General features: G+C 36.4%; 3 protein-coding genes and 1 pseudogene across 3 annotated transcripts; 3 read left to right on the plus strand and 1 right to left on the minus strand.

The window, feature by feature from the left end:
* Nucleotides 1–2,806: 2,806 nt before the first annotated feature.
* Nucleotides 2,807–3,808, plus strand: LOC125859218 (uncharacterized mitochondrial protein AtMg00810-like). The gene is made up of 2 exons (XM_049538918.1): nt 2,807–2,873; nt 3,042–3,808. Exons 1-2 carry the CDS (start codon nt 2,807–2,809, stop codon nt 3,806–3,808), a joined length of 834 nt encoding a protein of 277 aa, XP_049394875.1.
* A 2,047-nt stretch (nt 3,809–5,855) lies between these two features.
* On the minus strand, nt 5,856–7,081 carry LOC125859690 ((+)-cis,trans-nepetalactol synthase NEPS2-like; annotated as a pseudogene).
* A 2,219-nt stretch (nt 7,082–9,300) lies between these two features.
* LOC125859687 (endoglucanase 8-like) lies at nt 9,301–11,640 on the plus strand. The gene is made up of 7 exons (XM_049539482.1): nt 9,301–9,531; nt 9,836–10,243; nt 10,415–10,507; nt 10,581–10,748; nt 10,852–10,960; nt 11,048–11,205; nt 11,300–11,640. Exons 1-7 carry the CDS (start codon nt 9,301–9,303, stop codon nt 11,621–11,623), a joined length of 1,491 nt encoding a protein of 496 aa, XP_049395439.1. The 3' UTR covers nt 11,624–11,640.
* A 9,630-nt stretch (nt 11,641–21,270) lies between these two features.
* Nucleotides 21,271–23,315, plus strand: LOC125859701 (uncharacterized). Its single transcript, XM_049539501.1, has 6 exons — nt 21,271–21,379; nt 21,465–21,520; nt 21,921–22,044; nt 22,116–22,222; nt 22,910–22,964; nt 23,041–23,315. Exons 1-6 carry the CDS (start codon nt 21,298–21,300, stop codon nt 23,118–23,120), a joined length of 504 nt encoding a protein of 167 aa, XP_049395458.1. The 5' UTR covers nt 21,271–21,297; the 3' UTR covers nt 23,121–23,315.
* Nucleotides 23,316–23,614: the final 299 nt, after the last annotated feature.

A 23,614-nucleotide genomic window follows, 5' to 3' on the forward strand; every position in this document is an offset into this window, starting at 1 on the left:
GTAGTTTTCATAGCTATTCAAAAGCATGAATTCACATCACTTTGAATCCTTCAGTGTTCGTTTTACTGGAAAAAATTATTCTTCTTAGGAGTTTCAGTTTCAGTTGTTTGTCACCAGCAAATAACTATGGGGCCATATAGATGGAAGTGATCCTGCTCCGCTCCTACTGATGCAACAAAGCTAGGTGAATGGAAGATTAAAGATGCTCGGGTGATGACATGGATTCTAGGGTCAATTGACCCTCTTATTGTTCTTAATCTTAGGCTATACAAGACAGCTAAGGCCATGTGGGATTACTTACAAAAGGTTTACAACCAAGATAATAGCGCAAGACGCTTTCAGTTAGAGTATGATATTGCTATATACTCTCAAGGAGGTCTTTCTGTTCAAGATTATTTTTCTGGATTTCAGAACTTATGGGCTGAATTTACAGATATTGTTTATGCGAAAATACCTACTGAATCTCTATCAGTGATTCAGGCAGTTCATGAGCAAACAAGCGAGATCAATTTTTGATGAAATTATGCTCCGACTTTGAGAGTGTTCGCTCTAACTTGATGAATCATGACCCATCTCCCTCTTTGGATGTTTGCTTTAGGGAATTACTTCGTGAAGAGCAACGTCTTGTCACACAAAATGCTTTCAAGAAAGAAAATGATGTCACTGATACATTTGCTGCTCACGGTAAAGGAAAGGGTAGGGATATGAGTAGAACTCAATGCTACAGTTGCAAGGAATATGGTCATATTGCTAGCAATTGTAGCAAGAAGTTCTGTAATTATTGTAAAAACAAGGACACATTATCAAAGAGTGTCCCACGCGCCCTCAAAATCGTAGGATCAATGCTTTTCAAGCTGGGATAAATGGTTCCACTAATGATAACTCATCTTCAGGATAAGCTCTTACTCCTGAAATGGTACAACAAATGATCGTGTCAGCCTTTTCAGCATTGGGATTACAAGGTAATGATGTTACATCTAATTTTTTGATTATTGATTCAGGTGCTTCCAATCACATGACCAACTCAACGAGCATCCTAAAAAATGTTTGTAAGTATCAAGGTCCATCACAAATACAGATTGCCAATGGTAGTAATTTACCCATTACCAAGGTTGGGGACATTACTCCAACTTTCAAGAATGTTTTTGTTTCACCAAAGCTCTCAAGTAGTCTTATTTCAGTTGGACAATTGGTAGATAACAATTGTGATGTGAATTTTTCTCGTAATGGTTGTCTTGTGCAGGATCAGGTGTCGGGGACGATAATCGTGAAGGGGCCTAAAGTTGGACGATTATTTCCTATACGCTTTTCCATTCCTCATGTTCTATCTTTTGCTTGTACTTCTACTGGTAGTAAGACTGAGGTTTGGCATAAGCATCTAGGACATCCAAATTCTGTTGTGTTGTCTCATTTATCAAATTCTAGTTTATTGGGAAATAAAAATCAATTTTCAGTTGCTTCCATTGATTGTTCTACTTGTAAATTAGGCAAAAGTAAAACTCTTCCTTTTTCTAATTTTGGTAGTCGTGCTACAAAGTGTTTTGATGCCATTCATAGTGATGTTTGGGGAATCTCACCAATTATTTCTCATGCTAATTTCAAATACTTTGTGACATTCATAGATGATTATAGTCGGTTTACATGGGTGTATTTTCTTCGATCCAAATCTGAGGTATTTTCCATGTTCAAGACATTTTTGGCTTACATTGAGACTCAATTTTCTACATGTATCAAATTATTAAGATCTGATTCTGGTGGAGAATATATGTCTTATGAATTCAAAAAATTCTTACTTGACAAAGGAATTGTCTCACAACACTCTTGCCCATATACACCACAACAAAATGGAGTTGCTGAAAGAAAAAATTGTCATATTTTAGATGCCACTCGTACTTTATTGATTGAGTCCTCTGTACCAGCTAAATATTAGGTGGAAGCTTTGTCTACTGCTGTTTATTTAATTAATAGATTGCCATCTAAAGTGCTAAATTTTGAGTCTCCATATTTTCGTCTTTATCACCAAAATCCTAACTATAGTGATTTGCATACATTTGGTTTTGTTTGTTTTGTGCATTTGCCTCTTTCGCAGTGCAATAAACTTTCTGTACAGTCTACTAAATGTGCTTTTATGGGTTATAGTACTTCACAAAAAGGTTTTATTTGCTATGATCCATGTTCTCACAAATTTCTTTGAGAATCAATATTTCTTTCCTACGATTGTAGATCCATCTTATGTTTCTCCTCTTCTTCCTACTTTTGAGGATTTATCATCTTCTTTCAAGAGGTTCAAACCAGGATTTTTGTATGAACGATGTCGGCCAACTTTATTCTATCTCGACACCGATCCGCCACCTGAAACTGTACCACAACTAGAATCTGAGAATTCTTCAAGATCTGGTCCTCTTGAGCCTACTTGGCGATCTACCAGAGTATCTCGTACTCCCAATTGGTATGGCTTTTCCTCTACTTTATCCAACATATCTGTTCCATCTTATTACTCACAAGCTTCCAAGCATGAATGTTGGCAGAAAGCAATGGAGGAAGAACTTTTGGCTCTTAAAGAAAATGACACATGGGACATTGTTTCATGTCTTTCAAATGTCCGCCCTATTGGATGTAAATGGGTTTATTCAATCAAACTTCATTCTGATGGATCTCTTAATCGGTACAAAGCTCGATTGGTTGGTCTTGGTAACAGATAAGAGTATGGGGTGAACTATGAGGAGACTTTTGCACCCGTAGCCAAAATGACTACGTGCGAACTATTATTGCCATTGCTGCTTCACAAAACTGGTCTTTGTATCAAATGGATGTCAAAAATGCTTTTCTCCATGGTGATCTTAAAGAAGATATTAATATGAAACCTCCACCTGGTTTGTTCTTATCGCCTACATCAGATGTATGCAAGTTGAAGCGGTCTTTGTATGGATTAAAACAAGCTCCAAGAGCTTGGTTTGATAAGTTTCGGTCTACTTTGCTACAATTTTCTTTTGAACATAGCAAATATGACTCATCTTTATTTCTTCGGAAAACATCTACAGGTTGTGTTCTACTTTTGGTGTATGTAGATGACATTATTATCACAGGAACTGATTCTTCACTAATCACTAGCCTCCAACAACAACTTAAAGATTCTTTTCATATGAAAGATCTTGGTACTCTTACTTATTTTTTGGGTTTGGAAGTTCATAATGTTGTTTCAAGTGTGTTTCTAAACCAACACAAATATACTCATGATCTGATTTCTTTGGATGGTCTTCAAGATTCATCCTCCGTTGATACTCAATTGGAATTGAATGTGAAGTATCGTCGTGAGGAAGGCCATCTTCTTCCTGATCCAACTATATTTCGACAATTAGTTGGGAGTCTAAATTACCTTACTATTACTCGGCCTGATATCTCTTTTGCAGTTCAACAAGTTAGTCAATTTATGCAAGTTCCCCGTCATCTCCACTTGGTGGCTGTTCGTCGCATCATTCGGTATCTTCTAGGAACATCTATTTGTGAATTGTTCTTTCCAAGTGGTTCTCTTATTCGTCTTAATGATTTTAGTGATTCTGATTGGGCGGGATGTCCTAATACTCGTCATTCAGTCTCTAGTTGGTGCATGTTTCTTGGACAGTTATTGATATCTTGGAAGAGTAAAAAGCAAGATCGTGTGTCAAAATCTTCAACAGAGGCTGAATATCGATCCATGTCTACTGTTTGCTCTGAGGTTGTATGGCTTCGTGGATTACTTGCTGAGATTGGATTTCCTCAATCTCATCCTACTCCTCTCCACGCTGACAATACAAGTACTCAGAATTAGCATGACCATATACATTTGTTGTAGAATCAAAGGAATAAATATTGTGATAGAATAGCTGATTTGGAGGGATAGCAAGGTAGATTTAGAGGGATTGAATAGCAGATTTGTAGAGATAGAATAGCTGATCTTTAGGGATAGAAATGGCGGATCTTTAGGGAAGTGTAATCTTTATTTTCTCTATATAAAGGAAAGACTCTCACTTTGAGAGACATTCAGCAGAAAATTGACAAGGTGTGCGCGCTATATGTCATTTATTTGCAAAAGAACTAGTAATTAGCAATTACTAAAAAAGTTCCGGCCAGTTGTTGTAATAGTTTGGCAAGACTTGGGAATTACTTAGTTTTAACTATCTAATTTTTACCATTTTTTTGCCCAAAAATAAAGATTAGCAATTGTAAATTATGGAAAGTTTATTTGAAATTAATCCATTAGTTATTACTTGCTTCTCAAGTTACAAATTTGGAAACCTGCGTTTCCTATTTCTACACAAATTAGTCTTTCCTCAAAGTGTATAAAAGCATCACCAATAATCTTTTCTATTCATTCACTTAGGTCAACTTACAATTTACAAAAATTGAAGATGGAGATTCCACAAATTACCTTCAACGAGTTCAAAGTTTGGACAGATGATTTTATCATTCCAAAGTCCATCAACTTGAAGAGCATCATCAACCCATCTACTAGTCAATTATTCTTGATCGAAATTCGGATTCAAGAATTTGTTCAGTATCTGTCAAAGAAAGGGGATTCCATCGTTGAGGAACCTCGAGGTCCATTTATCACTGAATCTTACTATTTGCCGAGTAATGCTATGATTCGTGACAATGCTGCTCCCGACGATAGTCTTTGTGAAATACTAAGTTCTATAGGTGTGCCTCTGCACAGAATGTTGCCCATCATCACAAAACTCTCTGCTTTTGCTCGGACCATGATGTCTCTACCTGCCAATTTGGGCCGCCCTCTGCTTCCTATAGTTCTCGGCATTGCTATTAACAGTTGGGATCCTAGAGACTCAACAATCACGCTTGAGAGAATTAAACATGAACGTGTTTGTCTTACGCCGTTTTTGGGTATAAGGTATAAGGTTGAAGCATAGTACAGTATCAAATTCAATTTACCAAGAAAGCTATACATGTAATCTTGATTAGTTTTTAGTTTCAACCAATGGTTTGTAAACTTCAAGCCAAGTTATAATAGATATTTCAATTTTACACGTGCAATTTCCAGTTCAATTTTATATGTCGTTTTATCATAAGTTTTTGTGTCAAAGATTCACAAGTTCCATATAAGTTTCATGCAATTTCTTATAATCTGCACAATAACTTTGATTGTCTTTAATTAAAAAAAAACTAGATTCTTCATGCGTTCTAAGCTTTTTAATTTGATGATTGTTTACAAGCTATAACAACTCAATAATGACAACTCCATTAAAACTGCATCAGGCGCAAAAGTATACACAAACTATTTTAGTCAGTAACTGTATATGAATCAAACCACGTTAATACTTAATCTTTAGACATTTTCTCCTTAAAATTATCTAAAATATCCAAAAAAATTATTCTCTATCAGTAAAATTTAGTGTTCCATAGTCCATAATATTTAATGGGGCACGTAGTCTCGCCAAAAATATGAATTTCAACTGCTTGGTTTTCTAGAGTTCCATGACTTTTAGGAAACTTAGCACTTGCTTTTCTGGATTTGTGCTTTAATGCAATCTATGGATCCGTAGGCCTAACAATTAGTACCAAACATAGCCAGTACTTCTCCAATTGTAACTTGCAATTTGCCAAATCATAATGTAATCAAAGCATTGTAATTTGGAGAATTTTACATAGCCAGAAGTGCCCAGCACACTGCATCTTAATTACAAAATCAAGACACATTCAATCTTAAAATAGAGAATGCACGTTATGAAGATTCAAAATCCATCCAAGACAAGAGCTACACTTTAAGTGTTTAACTAGATATTTCGAGTTTGAGTCCCCCTAGTAAGGAGTCGTGTTTTACTCTCAATGTGAGACTTCCTAGCGCGAATCTGGATGCTCCAATGTCCAATGTGAGTACCGAACACAGGGTGAGTAACCAGAAAGAAATCAAAAGAGACAAATTGGTTTGTTCTCTCTGTTTAACAATGAACTCATTGGATCTGGAAGACTGATCAAGCCACCATCCACCCCCAAATCATGTCCACTCGCAAAAGCAGAATCATCAGAAGCTAGAAACAGAGCAGCTTCTGCCAAGTGCTTCACCATCAGTGTAATAACCTTCAAACTAGTCTGCGGGCCATACTTTTTCAGAACCTTCATTGATACCTCCGCTTCCGCACTGATCATCAATGGCGTCATCACTGCAGAAGGTGAAATACTATTCACCCTTATTCCATACTCACCCAATTGCTTTGAAGCTGATCTCACTAGCCTAAAACAGCCTGTCCCGACATTATGTGTAATCAGTCTGCCAGGGTCCTCCCCTGCTTGCCGCAATACCACCTGTACAAATTATGCTCCCCCTAACACGCTTCTCCACCATGGCTCGTGCTGCGTGCTTTACCCAACCATGCCCTTGAGCGTTGACGTTCATCACCCAATCAAATTCGGAAAGATCCAGATCGAGTACCTTTTGACCTGAACTACCAACTATTCGTGCGTTACTGAACATGATGTCAAGCTGACCCTAATTTTGGACCGTCCAATCCACCATCACTTTCACTTGATTTTCATCACTCACGTCGCATTGCACATAGCTACAAATCTGTGAAGGGATGGATACCGCCACGGCTCTGCCTTATTCATCTTGGATGTGCTACGATGACGACCTGTATTGGGCAAAAAGGCGTGTTGTTGCTTCCCCAATTCCACTGTAGACTTCTAAAAGGAAATAGAGATGAAGCAGCAAATAACAACCTGCAGCTTCATGGCTTTCAGCATGAGGCAATACTATAGGGAATCCCATTGATGTTCTCCAAGGTTTGCGGACTTGTTGACCACAAAGATCCAAATTGCTAAAAAAAACCTAAGCATAAGCATTATCCTCATCAGAATAGAATAGTCTGCTATAAGATAGCCATTAATAGAAGAATTGAACACTGAAAATGTCATCTCCCAAGACTATGAAGAAGAAATGTAAACAGCAGGTCAGTTCGCGAGACTCCAGTTAAACAAGTTGTTTCTCGACAAGCTAGTGTTGGTGATGCAACATCCTTACCATTGGATGACTAAGAATTTACTCTAGAAAGAAACCTTTGTGCGTTAACCCGTCACATTCATTCTTGCCCTTGTGACATTTGAAAGTACTTTTTAAGCTTAACTTATTATCTTAACTAATTGAGACTTTGAGAGCATCAAGCTTCAAATTCCATTTTGAGATGACAGGGGAGAATAATTTTTGCACTGTACACAAGTAAAACTGATCATGATACTGGAGTACTGGACAAGAGTATCCTAGTTTAAAGATCATCCATACAAAAAAGAACTGATCTGTATGCATCTCTCTTGAGAGCATTAGCAAGAAAAGAAAGAGATGCTTAAAAACATAGAGTTTATTTCTAGTCATAGTTGGATCCTTTGATTTCCTTCCGTATAAATTCTTCCGTTATAAGCAAAAAAAATAAAAATCTTTGTGATTATCCTATAAAAATATAGTTCCGATTCATGTGCCTATTATCAGACACCAATCACCCATTGAAGTAGAAGTGTAAATTTGAGTGATCGATTAAGATTCTAGAAGGAAGAAAATGGGAAACGAATTGACGGTATCACAAAACATGAGTTTGGACATAAGAAAATTCTGTCGACTTCTGGACATAACCTTTGTGAACAAATCAACTAGTTGATCTGCAGAGGATATATACCTAAGTTAATGCTCTGATCTTCAACTATTTATACGATGTGACGATCTAAGTCTATGTGCTTGGTATTTTCAGGATGAATGGAAGCAAACATTTATTTTTAGTATAATGGACAAGCCGTCCCACATAGAATAAGCAATTTTTTTTTAATAGCTTTAGCTTCTCAATTTTATTTTTTTTTATATCTAGTACTCCCTCCATTTTAAATTAATTGAATTGTTGAGGTGTTTCACACCCTTTAAGAAAAGAAGATATAGACATAAACTAGGCATAACTTTCTATTTTTACCCTTATTAATTATTGTCAAATTTATGATTAAAATAACTAAACATTAATTAATAGCTAATTCCAATTCTAACTAATGAAGGGTAAAATTGGAAGAACATTATAAAAGTAGTCTTGAAAATTAAACAATTAAGTTAATTTGAAAAATGAAATATGTCTCAACAATTCAATTAATTTGAAATTGAGGGAGTAACAAATAAGTACTCTTATTTAATAGTTTATTTTAGATCACAAGATTTAAAAATCTACGAAAAATTTTACACCATAGTTTAGTTGGTTGGCTACTTGAACTATCACATTGTTGCTTAAAGTTCGACTCTCCATATGGTATTCCCCTTCCCACCCCCAATTTTTTTTTTTAAAAAAATCTCCTCTCCTTCTTAAATTTCGTAATCAGTCAAACATGTTTTGACACTCGGACATTAATTAAGACATATAAGGCAAACTTACAAATGGTTTGCTTGGGGAAAAATGAAATTAAAGGTGCTTAGATAGAAAGAAACTTAAAAGTCAACCAATAATGTAACTTGTTCGGAATGGATCTTGCAATCCTCGAAAAGGAAGACGTGGGCTATTTGAATTTCAATCAACAATTTATAGAGATTATAACACTCTTGAAATCAAATATTACTATTATTACAAAAATATTTTCTTTCTTGATTATTATTTTCTTGATGCAAATTTTGTGGTCAAACACGTGCGATCCTTGTAAAGGAAGACGGCGGCTATTTGGATTTTACATCTCTTTATGCTTTCGGTTTAAACAAATTCTCCTTCTAATTAATCATATTATATTCTAGTCAATTCATCTGAAATTTTCACCTTTTAGTTTTTCATTCCATTAATAGACTGATATACACTATATACAAGCATAACAAGCAATGCATCAAATCCCATTCGTGAATAATTTAACTTAATTTGGAAGATCAATAAATTGATTAGAGTAGTCAACACTATAGTTCATGAGCTAATACTATGGCAAGTTGCTTTCCGCAACCTCCCGCTCATAAAGGTAACTTCATATACTTCCGTATCATTTGAGATACGCTATAATACCGATGTTTGTGTACGATGTGATTAATATATGAATACAGTTCAAAAAGTTGTAAACTTGTGATGTCTATGCCCACAGAAGTAATTTTTGTGCCATCCCCTGCAAGACTTCAATTAGAGATCATTAGTCTGCTTTTGTAGAATGAACTTGCATTTCCAAGGCATGCTTTTCCAATCTTTATGGAAAAGCATTCTAGGGATGGAAGATGTTCTTTGGACAAGTATATATATAATGTCAAATGATAGCTTCTGGTAAATAAACAACAAGCATCGTACCTAGTCCAAGACCAATATTGAGAAATTAAAGATGATTGGTTGCGGAAAATCTCTTAATTGTCTAGTGCTAAGTATAATAGCAGCAATATTTGTCTTCTTGATAGCAACGGTTGTGGCAATTAACGTTCCTAATCCTAATTATGCCGATGCCCTAACAAAAAGTATTCTCTTTTTCGAGGGACAAAGGTCTGGTAAATTACCCCCTAACCAGCGCATGACTTGGAGAAAAGATTCTTCTCTTCTTGATGGAGCTGACAAGGGTGTAAGTACACATAATAAATGATACTCTCTCTATCTCAATCTACGCATCTTACTTTTTTTTTAGTCTGTTTAAAAAAATGCCACTTCCTATATTCAGTAGTAACTCTTTAATTCTATTAACTTGGCATGTTTAAGAAAAACGTGATTCAAATGACATGTTGGTACATTATATACATTTGATTCAGAAGTCTTTTTATTTTCTTAAACTACGATGGAGAAAGGATAATCTATCCGGTCATGCTCTTAATCTTGTTAGTACAAATACATATTACCCCAAATTTTAAAGAAACAAGGATTTTTTTCAGGTGGATTTGGTAGGTGGGTACTATGATGCTGGTGACAATGTCAAGTTCCACTTTCCGATGGCTTTTACAACGACCATGTTGGCTTGGAGTGTCGAGCAGTTTAAAAATTCAATGGGACCAGACTTGCAACATGCCATGGAGGCTATCAGGTGGTCCACGGATTATTTCTTGAAGGCCACAAACATTCCCAACGTGGTTTTTGCACAAGTAGGTAACGCGGAGGGCGATCACAACTGTTGGGAAAGGCCCGAAGATATGGACACTCCTCGTACTGCTTTTGCAGTTACTGCACAAGCTCCTGGTTCTGAAGTTTCTGCTGAAATTGCTGCTGCTCTAGCTGCTGCCTCTGTGGTTTTTAAACCTACTGATCCCGCATATTCCAAATTGCTTATCAACAGAGCTGTTCAGGTAACAATATGCTACTAGCCATCAATTTTTTTGAAATATATTCACTTTACTATGACTACTAATATTTGGAAACAGAGGAAGTATTATTAATAAGACAACTAAAGTGTTCCTTTTCGGTACTACCAAACAGTTGAGGTGGAAATAATGCTATTGTTTATGCGCGAATTTCAGGTTTTTGAATTTGCAGATAAATACAGGGGATCTTACAATGATCACATAGGATCATGGGTGTGCCCATTCTATTGTGATTACAATGGATACAAAGTAAGTGTGAAGGCTTAATAATCTTCAAATTGTTTCGACATTCAGCAAGTTCTTAATAGTCCTAATTGAACAGGATGAATTGCTTTGGGCAGCAGCGTGGCTCCTCAAAGCTACAAGAAAGCCTATGTATTGGATCTACGTTAAGCAAAACATAATAAACTTCAAATCAGACATGGAAAGCGGCTTATCAGAATTTGGATGGGATGCCAAGCATGCTGGTATCAATGTGCTTATCTCCAAGGTTTAACTAGCTAGAGCAAACTCTTATTTATTCTGCATATATAATTACTAACTCTGTCTTTGAATCAATCTAACATCTTTCACTTTTGTGGGCATTACTACAGTTTGTTCTCGATAACCCTTCAAATGCTAACCCCTTCCTTCCATACACTGATACATTCGTCTGCAGTGTATTGCCTGAATCTCCCACCAATACAGTCAGATACACTCCAGGTATAGTTCCCCCCCTCCCCTTATCTTCCACTTCAAAAGAAAAAAATGATTGTACTAATTGTTTTCATCCTCAATTCTTTTTTGCAGGTGGACTCATGTACAAATCAGGGATTTGTAATATGCAAAATCCAACAGCTCTGTCATTTCTACTTCTTACCTATGCACGCTACATGAAGAGTAGAGTCATTCGTTGTGGCAACATTGATGTAACTCAAAAGATGCTAATTCGTTTTGCAAGAAGCCAGGTATTGTAGTGTGTGTTACATATTAGAATAACAACAAAATCGTGACAAATTTGAAAAAGAAACTAAACTGATGGATTACATATGATATCTGCAGGTGAATTATATTCTTGGGATAAATCCAATGAACATGTCATTCATGGTTGGATTTGGAACAAAATTTCCTCAAAGAATACACCATAGAGGGGCTTCATTGCCGTCTATCGATCAACATCCAGAGAAGATGGGATGTAAAGAAGGGACACCATATTTCCTCAGTGAAAATCCAAATCCCAACTTGCATATAGGGGCTGTGATTGGAGGACCTGATATCAAAGATTATTTTGTTGATTCTAGACCTAATGCTGCCCAGTCAGAACCAACTACATATGTAAATGCACCACTTGTTGGCCTGTTAGCTTATTTTAAAGCACATCCCTAGTCCTGAATACTTGTGGACATATATATGTACAGATTATTGAAATTTCCTTTCTCACATTTTGTCAGAAGTGTACTTTTTTGGAACTTTAGGCAGAAAGAAAGGGTAGAACTTAGAAGCATAGAGTGTCTGATAATCTTTTTGTATGTTATCTTTCACTCTTGAAACTTGTATTATTACCTTTGTGTTTCTATACAAGGAATTAAAGAAAAAATTGCATCATCTTTATGTTTTTGCTACTCTTAACATCACCTAAAAGTTATTGGCTACATATACTTCTTACTTGGCCCTGGATCTTGCTGAATGTTTTAATCGCAAAAGCTGAGGAAATTGTAGAATAATTAATTTGCGTACAACTTTTCTACCATTCTACGTTTGTCGCACTAGATATTCTATAGCATAATCTCATATTATCAGATATCACTTAAAAGTACAAGCATGTTATTTTAATTATGAGACACATTTTTGAAAAATAAATGGGAGAAATAGTTTTCTAGTTTCTTACAAATCTTTTTGTTTTAACACGGAAATTTTATTTTGGAATTGAAATTGGCAAAGTTGATACGGATCAACAAACAACCATGGAAGGAGAGATAACTAATCAAGCTCTTGCTGCAATGGAGCTTCACAATCAAATGANGCATAATCTCATATTATCAGATATCACTTAAAAGTACAAGCATGTTATTTTAATTATGAGACACATTTTTGAAAAATAAATGGGAGAAATAGTTTTCTAGTTTCTTACAAATCTTTTTGTTTTAACGCGGAAATTTTATTTTGTTGGAATTGAAATTGGCAAAGTTGATACGGATTGTCACGCCCCGAGCCTATACCCTGGACGTGGCCGACACTCGAAGACCATTGCTGGCCCCCAAGCGAACCCTTGGCCTGGCTTTCTTAACTCAGCGGAAACTTAACTCGACAGCATAACTCAATGCAATGAAAGGTTATAAAATAACCAACTGATAAAAATCTGGCTAAAAAGGCAACTCGAGTCCCAAAATAGAATATTTACATCTATACATAGATGAAAGACTCAAAACCAACTGATTGACTGTCTATGAAGCCTCTATATCACTGAGATGGATGTTGGGACAGACCCCGCAACATCCTAATAAAAACAAAACTAAGAGAACAACATAATCGAGTCCTCCGGAATACAAAGAGGCTCACCACTGACTCTGGAGTGCTCAGCTGGATCAACTGCGTATTGAATGCTGACCCTGGGTACCTGTGTCTGCATCGTCATAAGATGCAGACCAACTGGCATGAGTACATTGAATATACAAGTATGCGAGCTGGAAAACTAAACCACAACTTAAGCTTGGAAGGAGTACAGAGGAACTCTTACCTTGGCTCTGTTCAACTCACGAATAACTGAACTCAATATATAAAGCAATAAGACACATGCAATATATAAAGCTTGTAAAAATAGTGTACACAACTTAGTTCATTAAGGATAAAACGATAACAAACTCAACTTTACTTATATAAAAGTAATATAACTTTAGTGGGAGATTCTTTAACCGACAATCACCATTATGAGCCCTAGTGGTGATGTAATGTTTTACCTCACATTGCCCAAGGACCATCCTATACCTTGCCGTGATATAGGAAGCTAACTTTACTAAGTGGATCCACTAGCTTAATCTTACGTGATCATCTAAAAAGTATGACCCGTTAACTCCCCTGTTGGCTACATGGTTCTTATGGAGAGTTGAGTTAATATGAACTCGTGTCCCCAATTCGGTGCTCAAGACTACTCCCAAAAATACTTAGCTCACAAGTGTTTTAAACACATCTTTCTTTATTTGAGATAATTACTCAAAACTTTGCCCGAAGGCTCACTTGGAATCGAAGTTCCTTTTTCTTGAAAACTAGCCCAAAGGCTCCTTTGGAATCATAGTTCCTTTCTTACTCAAATGTAAAAACATTTAGAAACTCCTTTGGGAATACATAGTTCCCTAATAACATTTTGAGAAATGAACTCAGCTTTAAACCCTTGACTTAACTTGAAACTCTTGACTCTTTACTCTTTACTCTTTTCTTGACTTGAAACTTGAGCCTTAAAATGAAGTTAAAACATTCAACAAAGACTCTTGAAAAGCTTTAGAGACTTGCTTTGACTCCCTTCTTGAACTTCTAGACTCAACTCTTAACTTCACTTGACTTGGAAACTAACTCTTCTTGAATTGGAATTATGAACTCAAGGTGTTTGATCACGTGTTATGGATGTGTTCTTGACGTTTAAACATACCTTGGAGTGTTGGAAACAACTATGAAACATAGGTACAACACCTAGGAACATGTATGAAAAAGTGGGGAAGAAATGGGAAAACTTGGCGCTCTGAGAGGCGCGGAGCGCTAGACCTCAAAGGTCAGAAGGGTCTGGTTGGGGCTCTGGTAGGGGCGACGCCCCAAGGGCTGGACCTCAGAGTCCCTTTTGGGGCGCGCTGGCTGGCGCAACGCCCCAGCCCTTTTCCCCGAAAACTTGACTTTTCTCCTTCATTTTTCCAACTCTAAACCTCCCTTACCTTCAATGGTTTCCACCCCAAACACTAAGGATCATAAAATCCCTCAACATACAATAGATTCAACTCAAAAACTCCACTGGAAACATACACCAAACCAACAAGAACTTCAACACAACACAACTACACCTTCAACAATTTCAACCAACAACTTCAACAAACATATTCAATCTTTTCTCAAAAATTAAACGAGCTTGGCGTGTGGGGGAAAGAACCAACCCAACACTATGAACTCACATACCTAAAAGGGATCACCCCCGACAATATCCACAACGATCTTTTACGAAACCTTGCTTAATCTTCTCTTTTTCCTCTTCTTCTCCTCTTCTTGTCCTCTTCACTCTTAAACCCTTACTTTCACTCTTTAAAAATGAGAAAAAATGATCAAAATCAGTCTAACACACTCATATATATCCAAAGACAAGGCTAGGGAAAATACCAAAATACCCATACAATTTCCGAACAGACTTCCCTGCCAACATCCCAACTTCGAAAGGGCATAACTCACTCATACAAACTCAAAAACGAGCAAACTCAGCAGCGTTGGAAAGATCACTCCACGGACTTTGCAAACCTGAATGGAACTACACCTAGATCATCCTGAGCTAGGAGTTATAACTGTTCAAAGTTGGCCAAAAATTCATTATTTTCCATACTTAGCCAAATTTTCCAGATTTTTGAATTCTTTCCAAAAATGAAAATTTCCAATTCTAAGCCTCTTCATAGTTATTTCAAATTGTCGGATGTTACACAGATCAACAAACAACCATGGAAGAAGAGATAACTAATCAAGCTCTTGCTGCAATGGAGCTTCACAATCAAATGAAAAATCAGAGACAAACACAATCAATTGTTCGATTCTCAGATAGTCTACTCTTCAAGTGGCCCAAGAGATGGAAGTTTCACGACCTTTGGATCAAGCAATATAAGTTTTAATCCTGACCATCCAAGCTCATTTAGAAGAGCTGATTTGGAGGCTCAGGAAAGGGCTAAGTGGAAGCAGAAATGAGGCAACAAATAATCCAAATTTCCCTTGACAGATTTATTCAAATTCTGTACAAAATAGTACATACATAGCTGTCCAAAATTGGATTGTAGTGATAGCCAATCAGATTCCATACATGTATAGGAATACTTTTGTTTTCTTCTCTTTAGGTGTTCTGTATATATACATCACAACTGAATGAATAGAAAGCAAGAAAAATTTTCCCGTTCTTAGTCTCTGATTTTCTACATTGTATCAGAGCAACCTTGAGAATCTGATCTCTTTGTTGCCTCTTCTTCCCTTTTCTTCATCCCTACTCTTCATTTCTCAGTTCAACAATGGTGACAACAACATATCCCACTTCTGGTAGCTCTACAGGCACTGGAGGTACCACCAACTTTGGAACTGATCACACTCATCATTTCTATCTTCATGCTTTAGATTCTCCAGAAATGAATCTTGTTAACTCACCCTTTAATGGGAAAGGTTATGGTGGATGGAGGAGATCAATCTTGATAGCTCTTTCAACTAAGAATAAAGTTGGGTTCATTGATGGTACTCACAAATAACCAACTTCGATATCACCAGATTTCAAGCTATGGAACAGATGCAATGATATGGTTCTGTTATGGCTGCTCAACTCTCTTTCAAAAGAGATAGCTGACAATGTTATCTACTCCAAGACAGCCAATGATCTATGGAAAGAACTTGAGGACAGATTTGGCCAGTCCAATGGAGCACAACTCTATCACCTGCAAAAGGAGTTGAGTGACTTGGTGCAGGGTTCAAATGACATTGCTGGCTATTTCACAAAGATCAAAAGTCTCTGGGACGAGCTTGATGCTTTGAACAGTTCTGTCAATTGCTTATGTGACTGCCAATGTGGTGGAAAAGGAAAAATGGCTAAGTCTATTCAAGATGAGAGATTGATCCAATTTCTTATGGGTTTGAATGATGTTTATACTGTTGGAAAGAGTAACATATTGATGCTCCCACCTTTACCCTCTGTGAATCATGCTTACTCACTCCTAATGCAAGATGAAAAGCAAAGGGAGGTGTATATGAGCACACATTATTCAGGAAACTCTGCTTCTTTCTTTGCCACAAGTCAGAACACTCTTTGGTCAAAGATCTGGATATTATGAGTCTAAGGGAAACAAAACCACTATTATTTGTTCTCACTGTAAGAAACCTGGTCATTCTGTGGATAAATGTTATAAGATAATAGGTTTTCCAAGTGATTTCATGTTTACTAAAACAAAGAGGTTCCAGGGAAATGTGAAGAGCAATGCTGCTTACATAGAAGGAACACAAGGACAAAGTGGAGCACATTTTAATGGAGAAGGACAGGGACAACATTTCACCCAAGATCAATATTCACAACTGATTCATATGCTTCAGAATGTGAGGGTGAATCAATCAGAAGGTTCAAGTGGTGATGCTTCAGCCAATGCAGTGACTTGTGCTGGTAAGGTTTTCAATAAAACACCTCATAAAGTTATTGATTTCAATCAAAGAACCTGGATATTGGATTCAGGTGCTACTCAACATATGTGTTTTGATTCAAAGATCTTCTTAGAACACGATACTCTTAAGACTCCTGTCTTTGTTGATCTTCTTAATTCTCATAGGGTCAAGGTTGCTCAAGTTGGAAGTGTCCTTTTACATACTAAACTCATTTTGAAAGATGTCTTATTTGTTCCATGTTTCAAATTTAACCTCATTTTAGTCTACAAGTTGTGTAAACAGTTAAGTTGCTTACTCATTTTTTCCTCTTTTGGTTGTTTTCAGCAGGGGCCTTCAATGAAGAGGCCTCTAGCATTTGGTAAAGCAAGAGCAGGGCTATATCTCCTAGAGTCAAGTTTTCAGTACCTTAAGGTTTCGTCAGCACATCAGTTAATTTGTGCAATCAAGAAAAATCTAGATGTTCTTCTATTTCAAGCACTTTTTCAATTCCTGTAAAGAATGCTTCTGATGTAAGGTTGTGGCACTTTAGATTGGGGCATATGCCATTTCAATCAATGAAGAATATTTTTTCAGTTCTTGTTTCTCCTCTTCATTTTAATGCTAATTGCAATATATGTCCCTTTTAGCTAGACAATCCAAGTTACCTTTTTAATCTAGTAATATCAGTTCTAAGAAGATCTTTGAATTAATCCATATTTGACACTTGGGGACCATACAAAACTCTTTCTCATGATGGATACAAATATTTTTTAACTATAATGGATGACTATAGTAGAGCAATTTAGACTCATCTTCTAAAAACAAAAAGTAATGCTTTCACTGTCTTAAAGTATTTTCTGGTGATGGTTGAAAGACAATTCAACGTCAAAGTTAAGACAATCAGGTCCGACAATGCATTGGAATTGGGTGGAAGTAACGTGTCAGCTGAATTTTTTGCTTCACAAGGTATTGTTCATCAAACCACTTGTGTTCATACTCCACAACAAAATGGTGTTGTGGAGAGAAAACACAAGCATCTTCTCGAGTTATCGAGGGCACTACTTCATTAATCTAAATTGCCTATTTCATATTGGGGAGAGTGTGTCCTAACTGCTACATACCTTATAAATCGATATCCCTCTAAAGTCCTTAAAAACAGAACTCCCTATAAGGTTTTATTTGGAAGTCCTCCTAATTACTCCTATCTTAGGAGCTTTGGTTGTCTATGCTATGCTAGTACTGTGGCGCACAATAGGGGAAAGTTTGAGCCTAGAGTCATTCCATGTGTCTTCATAGGCTATCCTCATGGAAAAAAGGGATATAGATTGCTTGTTTTGGATACTAGAAAGATAATAGTTTCCAGGAATGTCAAGTTTCATGAAAATATTTACCTTTTTCCACCATCTCAAGTTCACAAACCTCATTCCCAACTCACATATTTACCACTGATCATCCTATCTCACAAACTGACTTTCTGCCAAACATTGAACCAGATCCTTTTTTACTTCAAAATCATGAACCTGAAAGTATGAATGAAGTGCCTCATACATCACATTTGGAAACAGAAATTGAATCACATCATATTGATACAGGGAACTTAGAAGGACTTGACTCTGTGACCTTGCATGAGACACAAGATATTTCACCTTCCACANCCTATAAGGTTTTATTTGGAAGTCCTCCTAATTACTCCTATCTTAGGAGCTTTGGTTGTCTATGCTATGCTAGTACTGTGGCGCACAATAGGGGAAAGTTTGAGCCTAGAGTCATTCCATGTGTCTTCATAGGCTATCCTCATGGAAAAAAGGGATATAGATTGCTTGTTTTGGATACTAGAAAGATAATAGTTTCCAGGAATGTCAAGTTTCATGAAAATATTTACCCTTTTCCACCATCTCAAGTTCACAAACCTCATTCCCAACTCACATATTTAACACTGATCATTCTATCTCACAAACTGACTTTCTGTCAAACATTGAACCAGATCCTTTTTTACTTCAAAATCATAAACCTGGAAGTATGAATGAGGTGCCTCATACATCACATTTGGAAATAGAAATTGAATCACATCATGTTGATACAGGGAACTCAGAAGGACTTGACTATGTGACCTTGCATGAGACACAAAATATTTCACCTTCCACAATCACGTAAGAAAAGTCAGAAAGAATACACAAGAAACCAGCCTACTTAGAAGAGTATGTCTGCAATGCAGTTCTTTTGATAGATCTAACTAATACTTGTTTCAGTCGGCCTATTATCCCTAAAAGCTATTATTTTGCTAGCCTATCCACAACAAATCAACAAGTCTTGAACTCTATTTCAAACATCACATAACCAACTTCTTATGCCCAGGTAGCGTTACATCTGAGATGGAAATTGGCTATAGAAGATGAAATTAGAGCACTCCTTGAGAATCAAACTTAGGAAGTCGTGGAACCAAAAAGAAGGAAAGCATTACCATGTAAATGGGTTTACAAAATCAAGCATAATTCTAATGGAAGTATAGAGAGGCTGAAAGCAAAATTGGTGATTAGAGGAGATATTCAGAAGGAAGGTATTGATTTTAGTGAGACTTATTCACCGGTTGTCAAAATGACAACTATTAGGTGCTTATTGACTGTAGCAGTGAAGCAAGGATGGAATATTTCACAACTAGATGTCAATAATGCATTTTACATGGAGAAATTGATGAGGAAGTTTTCATAAAGTTTCCAATAGGAATGCAATCACCTAGTTCCCAACATGTTTGCAAACTCGAGAAGTCTTTATATGGACTTAGACAAGCATCAAGGCAATGGTACTCAAAATTGGCAGAAGCTTTAAATTCCAAAGGTTTTTGCTCATCACTCAATGACTACTTACTTTTCTTCAAGAAATCAGGAACTCATATCTCCATTCTAGCTGTCTATGTAGATGATATCATTCTAACAGGAAACAATAAAACAGAACTAGTGCAGCTAAAAGAGTTCTTGCATTCAGAATTTAAGCTCAAAGATTTGGGAGATTTACATTATTTTCTGGGACTTGAAATCCTCCGGGAGCTAACAGGAATAATAGTAAGTCAAAGAAAGTTTACTCTGGAGCTTTTAAATGAGTTCAATTGTGATCATTTACCCCTAGTCTCTTCTCCACTCGATCCATCTTCGAAGTTGGACTTTTTCACTGGTGATTTGTTGACTGATCCAACTTCCTATCGGAGACTCCTTGGAAAATTGAATTATCTCACCCACACTAGGCCAAATCTCTCTTTCGCAGTTCATCATCTAATTCAGTATATGCAACAACCAAGAGGACCTCTCTTTACAGCTGCATTAAGAGTACTCTGATATCTCAGGTCAAATCCAAGCCAAGAACTTTTTCTATCTGCTGATCCTTCATTCAACTTAATTGCTTTTTGTGATGCAGATTGGGGTTCTTGCCCCAACACTCGTAGATCAATCAGTGGGTTCTTTATCAGCTTGGGAGGATCCCTAATCTCATGGAAATCAAAGAAGCAAGCATTTGTTTATTTATCCTCTACTGAGGCAGAGTATAGATCTATGAGAAGAGTTGTTTCAGAGATCACTTGGCTCACTCGATTACTCACAGATCTTGGAGCTACTCCTTCAGTTCCGATTCCACTTCATTCTGATAGCCTAGCCGCAATCCATATTGCTCACAATCCTGTTTTTCATGAACGAACCAAACATGTAGAAATTGATTGCCATTTTGTTTGGCAACAATTCCTTTCTGGTTTGATTTCTCTTCAATTCATCCCTTTTTCCTCTCAGCTTGCAGACTTGTTCACTAAACCTTTATCGAGACCATCTCATCATTCAATTCTCGGCAAGTTGGGTCTTGCTTCACTCCCCTCCAACTTGAAAGAGGGTGTTGGAATTGAAATTGGCAAAGTTGATACAGATCAACAAACAATCATGGAAGAAGAGATAACTAATCAAGCTCTTGCTGCAATGGAGCTTCACAATCAAATGAAAATCAGAGACAAACACAATCAATTGTTCGATTCTCAAATAGTCTACACTTCAAGTGGCCCAAGAGATGGAAGTTTCACAACCTTTGGATCAAGCAATACAAGTTTTAATCCTGACCATCCAAGCTCATTTAGAAGAGCTAATTTGGAGGCTCAGGAAAGGGCCAAGTGGAAGCAGAAATGAGGCAACAAATAATCCAAATTTTCCTTGACAGATTTATTCAAATTATGTACAAAATAGTACATACATAGCTGTCCAAAATTGGATTGTAGTGATAGCAAATCAGATTCTATACATGTATAGGAATACTTTTGTTTTCTTCTCTTAAGGTATTCTGTATATATACATCACAGCTGAATGAATATAAAGCAAGAAAAATTTTCCCATTCTTAGTCTCTGATTTTCTACATATTTTTAGACCTAAAAGATGTGAAAAAAGATTATTTCTTCTATTCAAATGGTAAGAGGGAAAGAGATCTCAATAATTTCCTCGTGTGTAAAACAATTCTTCAGTCCCTGCTTCTAGTTTATTTAAAGATCTCTTGGATATTTACAAACTTAATACTATAGAAGAAAAATATAATACTTTTCATATCTTTTATATATAAAAATAAATATTTATTACTCCGTAAATACTCCAGAATAGTAAAATTTGTGTCAAAAATAGCATCTATTCAATACTCTGTTGGGTTTCTAACTTTGATGGAAGTTATCAAATTGAGAAAGAGGAGGCAGAATATGAATAAAAGGGCAGTAGCAAGAGGGAGGCCATCCGGAACCGATGGCTCTGATTTCTCTTACCGCATGGTCATCAATTCCAGTACTCTCTCCTCTTCTCCATTTCCCTCAACTCCCATGTTTCATTTAAATCTTCTTAAATTCAATTACTGCGAATTGTCTGGTAGGATACACAAAAGTTGCAAAGGCAAAGTCCCATCTCGCCAAATTGATCTTCGCTCAGGTTTGTACGTTGAATTTGTTTTGTTACTATTACTTAAACATCGCTAGTTTTGTCAGAAATGGTTATTTTTAAGGTGTTGAGATGGTGTTAAATTAGTTGCTCAATAAGATACCACTAATTCATCATTTCAACTTGAATTGTGCCACCATTAACTAATTGACATTTTAGTTTAGGATACTGGGGTTTCCAATCCCCTGGTGTTCGATTCGTTCGTGATTGTGTTATTTCTTTCTTGCTGGAACATTGATATTGATAATTAAAATTAAAGGGAAGAAAGAAGAACCCTGAGGCTTAACTATTTTATTATCTCGTTTTGAGCATTATACGCATTATGTTTTGGAATAAAAACATTTGAGCATATTGATGTATCATACCACAAAACTTCTGTCATGTGCTACAGGTAGTCACTCAATTGATTATAGCAGCTAATGTATTTGTTTTATTAATAAAGAAGGAGCCTCCCAATAGAGTTTCCGTTTCTTCACTTGCAGTTGGTTTCGTCTCTATTCTGACAGGGGAACTAGGTTTGCTATTTGTGAGCTAATCAATTTGGTCATTCACCTTTTAATAAAACATTCTATCTTGTTATAATTAGGTCGAAAGAGAAGCCGATCCTACCTTTTGAAGTTTTATGCCTTTGGGTCGTCGATGTCGATCCTGTTGTCAGTGGCATATCTTGCTATGAGCAATCTCTCATTGGAGGTATGGTTAAGTATTTATTTATGCTAACATGGGGCTACTAGTTGTTGTTTGAAGGTAGGTAGCTTGTTATAGTTCAACTTTCTCTATTTATGCCCAAAAACGAAAAAAGGTTCCATTTGTCGCTTCCTCTTCCTTATCACTCTATTGCTGCCCCTTCTTACTATCACCATCCCCACCTGCTATTGCCTTTGTATCCTTTGTCGAAGATTCCCTGCTCCGTGTTCACCAGTCTCGTCGTTCCCTATTTCACTCTATGGTTGCCTCTTTTTAGCATCAAAGTGACCAATTGATATTTTTTTATCTCATTGTCCATGAGGTTGGGAAGTGACTTTGGCAGTGTTCCAAATAGCTTTCTTACAGGTTGATTGGTAAAGATGGAAGTAAAAGAATGCCATCAAGCACTAAGTACGATAACTTATTTGGGTTTCACAAAGTACCATCTTTACAGCCTATCTACTTTTTCATTCCTTCGGAACTAGTCAACCACTTGCGGTGATCCTTCCTCAATTGCAAGTAGTTGGTCATTCTGTTGATTTTATTTGAATTTGCTTCTTTCTTTGATTTCATGCTATCATTTTGGCTTGATCAAAATAATCTAATGATGTTATTGTGTATTTGCTTCCTTCTTTGATATTTTGCCATCTTTTTTACTTGACCAAAAAGTAATCTAGTGATGTTATTTTCTAGACTTTCCAAAATTTTACAAGTTTGGATACTCTAAAGGTTGCCGCTGTCCTACTAGGTAAGCTTAATATTGCAAAGCTGGTTCATCATATGCTGCATACAATTGATCTATTGACTAAGTGCTTGTTCGGCAGGATTTGTAGTGCAACTTTTTGCTATTGGTACAACCATTTCTCTTATTAATAACATAGCACCTCCTAAGAGAGCTTTATGATTATTATTGTAACTATTGTTTATTCCCAATGTGTTTGACTGACTAAAGAGAGGGTTCTTATATGCTATGGCTTCTAGGGATATGCTGTTGTAAGTTGCCTTTATAAATGCAATTTCTGAAAGCTTTTCTGATTTAACATAATCTCATGAGCTTTTGACGTGTTCAACCATAGGTTGTTAGTATATCAGTCCGGATGTTTTTATTTTTTATTTCCCTTTTCAATAAATCTTGGACAGTTTGCTAATCTATCTATATGGCTAGACTATTTTAGGCTGTCATTGTTTGCTCAGAGTGAATATGCAAAAAGATATTTGTACTAGATCACGCATCAATAGTTTAACCTTGTATTGGGGGAATTTACAATGTTAATTACTAATACTGCAGGTAAACTTTCTGAATAGATTACTACTCAGTAAATTTGTGCTTTGTTCTGCAGAAAGTAGTTCAATATGAATAAAATGTATGTTCTGTTTTATCCCTTTTACAGCTTTCTC

The sequence above is a fragment of the Solanum stenotomum genome, chromosome 3 (genome assembly GCF_019186545.1).
Source record: "Solanum stenotomum isolate F172 chromosome 3, ASM1918654v1, whole genome shotgun sequence".
NCBI classification, from domain to species: Eukaryota; Viridiplantae; Streptophyta; class Magnoliopsida; order Solanales; family Solanaceae; genus Solanum; species Solanum stenotomum.

What these genes read in the sequence shown, in the direction of transcription:
- LOC125859218 (XM_049538918.1), top strand. Translation starts at nt 2,807, where the DNA reads ATGGATGTCAAAAATGCTTTTCTCCATGGTGATCTTAAAGAAGATATT. An exon ending in TAATATGAAACCTCCACCTG is followed by an intron (nt 2,874 to 3,041) that starts GTTTGTTCTTAT and finishes AAACATCTACAG; the next exon opens with GTTGTGTTCTACTTTTGGTG.
- LOC125859687 (XM_049539482.1), top strand. Translation starts at nt 9,301, where the DNA reads ATGATTGGTTGCGGAAAATCTCTTAATTGTCTAGTGCTAAGTATAATA. An exon ending in TCAATGTGCTTATCTCCAAG is followed by an intron (nt 10,749 to 10,851) that starts GTTTAACTAGCT and finishes GCATTACTACAG; the next exon opens with TTTGTTCTCGATAACCCTTC. An exon ending in TTCGTTTTGCAAGAAGCCAG is followed by an intron (nt 11,206 to 11,299) that starts GTATTGTAGTGT and finishes TGATATCTGCAG; the next exon opens with GTGAATTATATTCTTGGGAT.
- LOC125859701 (XM_049539501.1), top strand. Translation starts at nt 21,298, where the DNA reads ATGAATAAAAGGGCAGTAGCAAGAGGGAGGCCATCCGGAACCGATGGC. An exon ending in CCGCATGGTCATCAATTCCA is followed by an intron (nt 21,380 to 21,464) that starts GTACTCTCTCCT and finishes ATTGTCTGGTAG; the next exon opens with GATACACAAAAGTTGCAAAG. An exon ending in TATTCTGACAGGGGAACTAG is followed by an intron (nt 22,045 to 22,115) that starts GTTTGCTATTTG and finishes TGTTATAATTAG; the next exon opens with GTCGAAAGAGAAGCCGATCC.